Below are 12158 nucleotides of genomic sequence, written 5' to 3'. Positions count from 1 at the left end.
AGTTACCGCGCGGACGTAAAGAAAATGTTATTTTTTTCATAAATTCACCATAAATCGAAATATTGTGATAAGAGACTTTCAATTTGTTGCAAAATGAAGGTGAATGATTGAATATTACTAGGATATAAGCGTTTTAGCTTACAATTGCGTTTTTTGACCATTTCGGTAGAGTCAAAGTTGAACGAAGGTTGAAAATTTGTCACATCATTTTTTATATGAAAATATTTCAAAATTGATAAAAGCTACAACCACGGGTTGTTTTTAGTTGTTTTGTGCATGAAATTGCACACATTTCCATATATAAAACTTTATGTAACGGCTAATTTTAAAATGGTGCAAACATTACCACAATCGCATGTATGATTTTTTTCGGAAGAGTTACCGCTCGGACGTAAGGAAAAAGTTTTTTCATAAATTCACCATTAATCGAAATATTGTGCTAGAGACTTCCAATTAGTTGCAAAAATGAAGGTAAATTATTGAATATTACTAAAATATAAGGGTTTTAGCTTACAATTGCGTTTTTAGACCATTTCGGTAGTCAAAGTTGACCGAAGGTTGAAATTTTGGCACTTATCGTTATTTATATGAAAGTATCTCATAACTGATAAAAGCTACAATCATGAGTATTTTTTTGTTGTATTCTGCATAAAAATGTGCAAATTTTCATATATAATACTCTATGTAAAGGCTAATTTAAAATGGTATAAAAATTATCTCAAAGTGACAAAATAATTTCCGAGATGCGTCACAGATACTTTTTAGTGCGGCAAGAAAGAAATTCGCGCTTGCGCGCCTGCGTAACGATTGTAAACAAAACAACACCTTGATCCGTGAACTCCCAGCATCCCCCAAGGCGCGTGATTCAAGAGTTTTCGGCTGGTAGGCCTAAAAGTATTTTTCCACGAATTTTTAAAAAAACTTTTGTATGTCGACGTAAAATACGTCCAGTCGGCACCCGAGACAAAAAATGTAGACGTAAAATACGTCCAGTTGGCGTTTAAGGGTTAAAAACCCATTAGAACTCCTTCAGAAGAATGTTACGTCCATCAATTAACTATGGACACTGCAATTTAAAGACTACAGTAGTAAATGGTTAGGACCTAGAAACAAGTACCTCCCATATTATTTTATTAATTTACAATATCTACATACCTTTGCAATTCAGCAAAGCTGGTGTTTTAACAATATAATCAAATAACATCTAATAAGTATACCTTTATTTACTTATTCTCTTTCTATATTCATATATATTCATTAAAGTATTTAAATGTACTTTAAGGCTATTTACACTTTATCATATCTCTCTTTTCATAAGCACAATAAACAGAATGGCACAAAATTACACCCAGTGCTGCCACCATCAGCTTTATTATAAAGCAAGCAGTAACTGATGTACTTTTACAATAAGATGACATCAACACTTCCACCAACAGGAAATTCCAAACATTGAATTTCTCAGTCAAGTATTCCACTTATCAACATTCTGCAATCTAGGATTTGAAAACCCTATAATGAATAACTGAAATGAAAATCACCTTCCCTGAAGTAAATGGTTAAAGCAAGTACATGAGAGAGAGAGAGAGAGAGAGAGAGAGAGAGAGAGAGAGAGAGAGAGAGAGAGAGAGAGAGAGAGAGAGAAGTATAGTACTGTATTTATTAAATTAGAAAACAAAAACCTATGATCTAATGTTGCAGCACTGACAAGGAACTGTAATGCAATGTACTAAGGACATGAATTATTTATTATCAAAATGAAAGAAAAACTTGCCCCCAGTAAATTAAGACTATATTAAAATCTCTATGTCAAAAAAAACATAAATTAAGAGTTAATATGCAATAGTAAGGTTTTATTAAGGAATATGGTATTGTATGAATATTTACATTTAGAACTCAATGTTAAAAATGATGAATGATAGAAAGATGCATATAGTACATCATCATAACAGCAGCTATAAAAAAATAAACTAATTCCTAAATATCTTAACCACAATCACTTCCATGTTTTTTCCAGTAACATTTAATTGTACCATAACTCAAAAAATTAATGTAAAGCAAAATACAGTATAAAAGCAATAGTCAATGGCATCCTCTTCTTCCCACAATATGTAGACCTGAATGTATAAGAGGTACATAAGATAACAGAGACAGATAAAAATAATCAAAGCGTTCCATATAATCATTTTGCAGCTACAATTATCAGCTGAACTTCCCATTCCTATATTAATTCTATAGAGCTGGTCCAACTCTCTACTCTCTTTGAATCCTGGCACTAATGTTCTTACAACATTGTTAAGGTAATAAGGTCAAGCACGGTTCCTACCTTTATGAATACGTACTTTTTATTTGCATTATAATGTTTTAACCGACAGTCGAAATCCTCAAATTTTACCAAGCTGGCATGACATATTTATTTATTTACATAATAATTTGCAAAAATTACTACTTTCAACTGAAAATGTTGAAAGATTTTCACAATATCTGGGGATTTGCATCAAATAAGTCAACAATGAAGATTATAACCACTGCAAAATGAACATTACAAAGTAATGTTATCCCATATTCTCAACATTCAGACAGAATTATGCAGGATAACTATGAAACTTGCAGGGGTTAAATAAGCACCTTCAATTTGGAGTTAAAAGTCATCCAGCATTCTTTCTATTAGCAAAATTCATCTTTCCACTTCCTCTCAAAACTTCAGTTGCTGAGAACTATTTTTCTTGGAATTGTTCAAATTTTAAAAAATTCATATACCACCACTTCCAGTAACCAAATAGCTCTTAATAAAGCTACAGTGTTGCATGAGAACAAACCTGATTTAGCACATTTTTAAATAAAGTATGTAATGGATAATTTTGGTTTAACAGGATAAATTCATTTTTCACATTTCTTGCATCTACTCAACTTCTTTCATATAAATTCAACCACTAACATAAACTTCCACTAAAAAGCTCCAGCTAAACAGACCAAATTTCCTTAGAAAAAACATGCTGTTAATTCATGAGGAATTTTATTTGATTTACAAGTTTCCAAAATATAATGGTAAAATTCTAAGGGTTACTGAGGAGTCAATTTACCATCTGTTATACATCATGGGGTGGCATGCACTGGGATAAGTCTCTGGCTAAACTAAGCACAAGCAAAATACTCTCCCAATCACACTACCCTGACAAGAATATGCAGGTACATTTCCTATACTTTAACCTAAACAGATTTTTCTCTACTTCTTAAAAAGCTATATATATAAAAAAATTTCATGCACACACTTCTTTTTCTCTCCAGGTCAAGACCTTTACCATTTCACCCATAAACTGCAAACAGCTAAGTACAATAATGAATATTCTAAAGACTAGTTTGCCATTTTTCTTCTAAGGCACTTCTTCAAAAAAATTCCAAGTTTTTAAATAAAATCGTCTACTATTGACCATTCTGACCATCTTAAAATTCATGTCCCTTACTGAACCATGGATCCCCATCACCAATAGAGCTACAGAATAATACAAAAAGGTTCTGCGTCTAAAAGCCTTTCAGCTAGTCAAATTTTTCTTTTAAAAAATACTCAGAAAACCTATAAAGAAAACAACTGCAGAGTAAATTCTTTAACTTTTGAATAAACGATTGGATAATATTCGGCTTTTTGACCATTAAAATAGCCAGCAACCAGCAACTTGACTTCAAAAGAATCCTTAGTAATAAATAGGAAAATCAGATAATGATTTCAATATTTTAATACTAAGGGGTTTGACTTTCTTTTCAGTTCATACTAGATAACTTTGAACTAAGCCAAAAATTCATTAATTTAAAATTAAACAGAAGTCTTAATAACATGGAAATCTATAACATATCCACTTGTCACAAAAGATCAACTAAAAATATAAATATTCTCAATTCCAGCACTTTTAGACCATGACGTCAAGGAAAGAAGGACATTGGTCAGTTTAAAAACTGAAACGCACAGAATTTCATTCCAGTATTCACCAGGCAATTCTCTTCACTACGTATAAGTTTTGCAGCACTATAGATTTTTATCTACTACATTCTCTCCACTAACATTTTTCCAGCACTAAAAATTTTATCTCCTACCTCAAACTTGCTCTCTATATTATTTTCTTAAGATATAACATCAAAATACAAGATCTCTGTAACAAAATACAAATAAACACTACAAATAAATTCTCAATCATTCACTCAATCTTTTTATATCAATGCCACTTTCTAAAGTATGAAGTACTGTACAGTATTCACAAAATATGCATGCATACATTGGTACACAAGTATATACCTTCGTACATACAAAGAGTATATACATAAACAAACATACTGCGTACTCAAAATCACAATAAAATATTACCATGCTAATTTACTACTTTGGTTCTGATAATAATATAAGCAAAAAACAATGCCAATGAAATGATACATTGATTTACTTTAATTCAAACAGTATTTTTCGTGAAATTATGAATAACTTAGGAAAAAAATAACTAGGAAAAAATTAACTGGTAAATACTTCCGACATGATAAAATCAAGTCTTTATCATAAAGAACAAACATAACCAAGAGGAATTTCTCAAGATTTTACTGTACATATATTACATATCACAAAACTTTCAAGATTATGTAAAAATACTGTACACTTAACAAATGAAACTACAATATAACTATACAAGCTGCAACAATAAACACCAGTACAGACAGTCTTCTTAAAACCACATGGCATTCTTTATACATGGAAGAATATTTGCAAAAGCAATACCACTTACATTTCCAATATGCAAAATGAAAGCAGCTAGTACTTGACTTTCATCTATTTTTGAGAAGTCCACAGTTTTGCCTGAATAAGAGGACAGTTTCTTACTTGTCTTCAAAGAAACCAAGTATGATTGGGCATAAAAAAAATAAGAGCCTTATATATACAGACAAGCTGGCACATAGAGCGATATGTATCGATGTAGTAAGACTTAATCAAGCAAGCATGTGTATTGTAGAAAGATTCAAGATATAAGGCTGTTTATCAGGCAACATATTCATATGAGCAATAGCATCATACATAGGCTATATAAAAGCAATGTGGGTTTCCTCCCTCCAGCTTGCACAGACAGCATTGCAATGAGGATACAAAGATATAAACACTCAAGGCCCAAAATGCTGATCTATCATTGATGCAGGCAAAGATATAGTGTTATACTTTAAGGCACAAAACACAAGAGGATAGATCAATAGAAAGCCAGCATAACCATGGTAGAACATTATTTCCAAGAAATTCTGAATGGCTGATTTATAAGTAAATGACACTTCCCAAGGTCAGGTATTTTTACAATATTCAATACCTTTAATGAAGTAGTGATAAATGTCTGTAAAATGAAGAAAAAAAATTCCATACATTGCACTTGTGAAAGGAAAAAAAGAAGGCACAAGATGACAGGTGGAACAAATGATTTTTCTGAAATGAAAACATCAAATCATGTGATGGCTGACAATCCTAGAAATTAACGAACCATTTGAAGAACATTAAACTAACCTGCTATGAACTACTCATATATATCAAAACCTTACTTAGTTTGAGGCACTGTTTCACTTTCACTTCGATGACCTTTTGCCTTTGCATTGGATTCTTTGCTGTCATGGGATCTTTCCAAACTGATATTACTGCCTATCCTACTTGTTGGTATTTGAAAAGGCTTCCTTCTTTCTATATGTGAAGATACTGAGGCACCAGGTATGGGTGAAGGGTCAACTTTTAATGAAGAGGGTACAGGAAGAGGAGCTGTAATGGGCACGTGTGGTGGGGACATTTGTCGCAAGAGGGGCAATGGTTTCACCGAGTCAGCTCCTATTTTAGTGGATACAGGAATAGATTCTTGCTCACAAATAGGGCTCTGTTTCTGTGAGTGATCAGGGATGTGATTAGTTTTCCTGACTGTGACAGAATGACTGGGAGACTTCTTAGCCGACTCTTTTTCATGTAAGAAACGAGAAATTCTCTGGAGCGCAGCTCCTGACACTGCTGGAGGTCCAGGAGTTGGTACAGCTAATGTATGACTAATTACATGCCCAGAAACTACATTAGTCACTGGAGCTGAAACTGTCGTGGTTGGCTTTACTATCAATGATGGAGTACTGGGAGGGCCTGATTGTCCATGATCTTGGGAATCTCTTATTTGGATAGCTTGCAATAGGATTTTCATTTCCTCTGATATTTGTGGCTGATCTTGTGAATCTGTTGTAACCAAAGCACCTTCCTGTGAAGCCATTCCAGAGGCTTCTATAACAACAAAAGATTCTCCTTTATCAACTGGAGAGAGGAGGCTACTACGTGAGACAGCAACATCACGAGGAAGTTTGACCATAGACGAGTCCATGACAAGAATTCGTTCCTCACCAGAACCTGATGTTGCTGAAGAGTGAGAGGTTACCGATGAAGAAAGCGAGCAAGGAATTAGAGTAGAGGGTAGTGTTGATGATACTATGGAAGGTGTTGAAGGACCAGCTCCAGGAGGAGTTATTACTTGTTGCATAACACTCGCAACCTCTGATGTAGTAGATCCTTTAAGAAGTAAGGCTTTTAACAAAGTTTCTTTCTGAGGAGATTTCAAAGCAGTCTCTTTTGCAATGACTGGCTGTTGTACTACAGTGTCTTTATTAACCAAAGATTTGGAATCTACTTCTATGACATGAGGATCTACAGGATATACTTGTGACTCTCCATCAGGTGGATGCTGAAACATGAGCTGTGACAATGGCAAATGTTTCTCTGCTTCTGTATTATTTGAACTACTGTCCTTATAGAGCACTGTCAGTTCATCCCTTTGTAAAAAACTAACCGTTTCCTTAGAAAGGAAAGGCATAACAGAATGGTCAGGTAAACAAGGTTTTGGGAGGATTGGTTTGGGAAGATCACTAGTGTTGTACACTAGTCTTTTCATATCAGCTGAGGGACTATGATGAGGAAAGCTATTGCTATTATTACCAGTAGGGGAAACTATACTTGGATTATAATCATGTTTTACAGGAAATTTTGTTACTCTGCCCTTGCGGTTCTTAACATATGCTAATTGTTCCTTGTGAATCTTGTTGAGATGCGTCCTCAAATTAGACCGCTGTGTGAAATCCTTTTGGCATATTGGACACTGGTAAGGCTTCTCCCCCGTGTGGGTCCTGACATGATCCTTCAGATGGACGGAGAGTCTAAATCCCTTCCCGCACCACTCGCACTTGTACTTCCTCTCCATGTCCGCCACCTACGGGGAAAATAAAAATGTGGCTATAGATGATCGTCCGAAATTCAGCTATCATTTTTTTCCTCTCAGCATCTATCTATGGTATTAGGTCAAAAGCCTTCTCCACATCCTCCCTGGCCCTGTTGTTTTAGTGCTCTGACCCAAAATTTCAAGAATTCCAAGGTTTTCAGTTTAATGTTCACTTTTTCTTAAATATTTATCATTACAAAAATCTTCTATTTCTTCATTTTTAATTTCCAAAGATAGTATATAGCCTCTCATATTGAATGAAAACATACAGAAAATGAATATACCTACATAAGCAGTGCATATAATACACTGCATTGTACACAAAAATATATTTATATAATGTACATGATGTTACTGTTATCCAATCTACTATACATCTGCCCAGAAAAATATACCTAAACTCTTGGAAGCTTATGACCAAGACTAATGGGAACTCAGGGGAGTAGACACATCATGCCCCCACGCATATATGATTCAACAATGGAATGAGTGGTGCACATGTGGTTTTATGAGAAATGTCACACAAATAAAAAATACTTGATTGCTAATTATGTCCAATATCCACAAGAAAGAAACCAATTTCATCTCAGGAGATGATGAATTTTTTGTCTATCATGATTTTCAGGATGGCTTGTCTTCATAGGCCATTCCCATGCTAAGCGCACTTGACCAAATGACTCAAAAAGCAAATCTGTCCAATATTAGGTACATCTGCTCTCTTTGCACGTGAAAGTGCTGCATTCCAATAATACTTAAGTACTACATACTGTTTACCTACATATATTAATTGGTATGATAAAAAGTTTACTGCCTCCCTCCTGGTCACGTTAATTCAAACTTCCAGGTTACAAATGATGTGAGTTACAATGCAAATGAGGCACACACAAACTGAAATGCTGAATTTGGACAGCACTTGGAAATATAATTTAATAGGTACATAACACGATTGGTATACTCTATATCAAAATTTTTATGAGTTCCTAAATCATCACAAAACTACAGAAATGGAAAGCTCAGGAAAGATTTTACCTTGGAAATATGCCACTCTTTCATTAAAATCAAACTAGAGATGACATAAATGAAAAATTCTTACAGCACCTTATCAAAGGGTGGTAAGCGCAGTAAACTATAAAAATACTCCTTTACCCTTAAACGCCGAGGCAGTATTTTAAAAATCGTCTCCCGTATGCCGGCGGCGTTCGCGAATGAGAGCCGAAGCGGAAAAAATTTTTTAGTCAAAAATTCACAGCACGCTTAGTTTTCAAGATTAAGAGTTCATTTTTGGCTACTTATTTTGTCATTGCCTGAAGTTTAGTATGCAACCATCAGAAATGAAATACATATCATTATCATATATAAATATTGGGATATATGACAGCGCAAAAAAAAATTTCATATAAATTGTATACAAATCGCGCTGCGAGCAAAATGATTAAAGCTAACGGGTTAATTTTTTCGTTGTATTGTACACTAAATTGTGATCATTGTGGTATATAACACATTGTAAAACGTTCAAGGCAACACAGAGAAAATATTATCACAAAATGATGCATGAATTCGTAACGCGCGGACGTAAAAAAAAAAAAACTTTTCAAAAATTCACCATAAATCGAAATATTGTGCCAGAGACTTCTCGTTTGTTGCAAAATGAAGGTAATTGATTAAATGTTACTAGACTGTAAGTGTTGTAGCTTACAATTGCAGTTTTTGACCATTTCGGTCGAGTCAAAGTTGACCGAAGGTTGAAATTTTGGCACTTATCGTTATTTATATGAAAATATTTCAAAACTGATAAAAGCTACAACCACGAGTTGCCTTTTGTTTTATTCTACATAAAATTGCACATTTTCATATATAAAACTTCATGTAACAGCTAATTTAAAATGGTGCAAACATTACGACAATCGGATGAAAAAATTTATTATTTTTTTCGGAAGAGTTACAGCGCGGACGTAAGGAAACTTTTTTTTTTTTTCATAAATTCACCATAAATTAAAATATTTTGCAAGAGACTTCCAATTTGTTGCAAAATAAAGGTAAATGATTGAATATTACTAGAATGTAAGAGTTTTAGCTTACAATTGCCTTTTTCGACCATTTCGGTCGAGTCAAAGTTGAACGAAGGTTGATATTTTGGCACACCGTTATTTATATGAAAATATTTCAAAACTGATAAAAGTTACAACCATGGGTTGTTTTTAGTTGTATTTTACATGAAATTGAGCATATTTCCATATATAAAACTTTATGTAACGGCTTAAAATGGCGCAAACATTACGACAATCGGACGAAAAAATTTATGATTTTTTCGAAAGTGTTACCGCGCGGACGTAAGTAAAAAGTTTTTTTCATAAATTCACCATAAATTGAAATATTGTGCTAGACTTCCAATTTGTTGCAAAATGAAGGTAAATGATTGAATATTACTAGAATATAAGAGTTTTAGCTCACAATTGCATTTTTCGACCATTTAGGTAGTCAAAGTTGACCGAAGGTTGAAATTTTGGCACTTATCGTTATTTATATGAAAATATTTCAAAACTGATAAAAGCTACAACCATGAGTGGTTTTTTGTTGTATTCTACATGAAATTGCACACATTTTCATATATAATACTCCATGTAACGGCTAATATAAAATGGTGCAAAAATTATGTCGATGTGACAAATTAATTTCTGAGATGTGTCGCTGATGCTTTTTAGTGTGAGAAGAAAGAAATTCGCGCTTGCGCGCCTGGGTAATGATTGTAAACAAAACAACGCCTTGATCCGTGAGCTCCCAGCATCCCCCAAGGCACATGATTCAAAAGTTTTCGCCTAGTAGGCCTATAACTATTTTTCAGCAAATTTTTAAAAAACTCTTTTATATCGACGTACCATACGTCCAATCGGCACCCAACAGACAATTTATATCGACTTTTAATACTTCCAATCGGCGTTAAAGGGTTAACAAGCTTTTGTATGTAAAAAGTGAAAAGACAACAAAAAATTCCATCAATTATATAACAACCATCCAATCAGCACCTAGAATAGTGTACCAACTCTTAAATTACAAAAAAATAAAAGGTTGCTGAAAAAATAAACTCCAAACACTACAGGATACCTTATGCCCAAATTTATAATGGGTGTACTATTTACTATCAAATATTTCAATTCTTGTTCACTTCCATTGGATATATAAAATTTATGAATAATGTAATTCCTGGTTGAATTTTGAAATGAAAAGTATTTACCAGCATTTTCCATTTTATATATGATGCCAACTTTCCTAATATAGTTCCTTATTTTCTTATAAAAGAAATATATATGGTTAATAGGAATCTTAAATTGCCTATTTTCAATTTTCAAAACCAAAGGAAATTTAAATATAGTACAATCGTAGCCAATATGGTATACAATGTTTTAAATAATTTATCATTCTTTGCTGTGTGTTTGAGAAATTCAACTGCACATACGTACTAAAAACTATGGATGCATAAGATACTAAATATAAATTTTCATAATCTATTATTTGGGTACTTACCTACTGTTAAAGATAGCTCATACCTCCTCACCTGTTGTGCAGAGATATAAAGTATCTTTAACAGTAGGTAAGATTCATCCCAAGTAAACGACCTTATAAGACTCCTTACCACCATTAGTCAATACTAAAGACAAATTCATGTTAACATACACATACATATTACAAATAAAAATTTTACTACAAGAAAAAATGTCATTAAACATTGATTCATACTTATATTTTCTTCGCATGCAAATTACTCACTTCTTTAAGAACAGAACATTCCTGTCATAGCTAAATAAACTTCTAAAAACTAAAAACACTATGACAATTATCCAAAGACAAACCTCCTATCCAAATATCCAGGACAGAGAATGTTTACTCTCATCTCAGCAACCAAATAAAATTCCTTTTTATATCAACAAGACATTTACAGGGACCAAGTAGTAACCAGAAAAGAGTTGTTACTCTTTGGGGCTTTGCAAGACACTTATTTTCTACTTCAACCTCAGTACTTAGTAATATATGAAAGTCAGGACTATTCTTTTTAAAGTAATAAGTCATGATTTGTTTTTAAATTTGTTTAATAGTCACAATGCTAAACTCATATGGTTTGCCTGAAGAATTTATTCTTAACTGCAAACTGAAAGGGAATTAAGTAAATTTAACAAAGTTCAGCTAATATACGATGATTAATGAAACAGCAGATGTGGCATAGGAGAGAATGCAATGAAGCTGAGGGCTTTAAGGAAGCTGCACCGAACCTGTAACAGTGTCAGTATAAGTGTGCAACAAAATGCAAGCTGTAAGCAGCCACTCCCAGTGGGTACAATCACGACTAATTATGTACACATCTTACAGGACAAGCAGTCCCCAGTTATCAGCAGACTTAGTTAATGTTGATCCAGTTTTATGGAACTTGTCTAGTGCCATAACATGCCGAGTTCCAGTTTTCTGCGCCATAAGGCACTGATGATTGAGATATGGCACCATAACATACCTAACAGAGGCACCAATAACTGGATATCCGCGCCATAAATCGCAGAGTTTTGGTTAATGTCGGTTTTCGCTGATTAGCACCCTACCGAGAACAGAACCTACCCATAACTGAGGACTGCCTGAATTGTTATCTGACAATTTTATAGTTTCACTGTCTATGAAAAAAAAAAAAAATATATATATATATATAGTATATATATATACATATATATGTATATATATGTATGCTTAAAAAATCACAGTAGATGCACGTGACTTCATAAATGAGCGAATACCACGGGAAAATGAGAGTCAGAAATCCAAGCGCTTTCGTCTTTACTCAGACATCGTCAAGGAGCTACTAAAGTACAATTGGAGAGGAAGGCCTCAGGTACAAACAAGATCAGGAATACCAGATGGTTAATTATC

The 12158-nt window shown here is 33.6% G+C and overlaps 1 protein-coding gene across 1 annotated transcript in view; it reads right to left on the bottom strand.

Moving 5' to 3' along the window:
• Window positions 1-1118: 1118 nt before the first annotated feature.
• The window catches only part of LOC135198520 (zinc finger E-box-binding homeobox 1-like), a 116631-nt gene continuing 105591 nt past the window's right edge, over window positions 1119-12158 (bottom strand). Inside the window, 1 exon segment of the mRNA XM_064226180.1 lies at window positions 1119-7241. Coding sequence (XP_064082250.1) covers window positions 5553-7241 — 1689 coding nt within the window. The 3' untranslated portion in view covers window positions 1119-5552.

This window comes from Macrobrachium nipponense, chromosome 23 (genome assembly GCF_015104395.2).
Source record: "Macrobrachium nipponense isolate FS-2020 chromosome 23, ASM1510439v2, whole genome shotgun sequence".
NCBI classification, from domain to species: domain Eukaryota; kingdom Metazoa; phylum Arthropoda; class Malacostraca; order Decapoda; family Palaemonidae; genus Macrobrachium; species Macrobrachium nipponense.
Note: the sequence above shows the minus strand (reverse complement) of the source record. Positions and strands in the feature narration are given on the sequence as shown.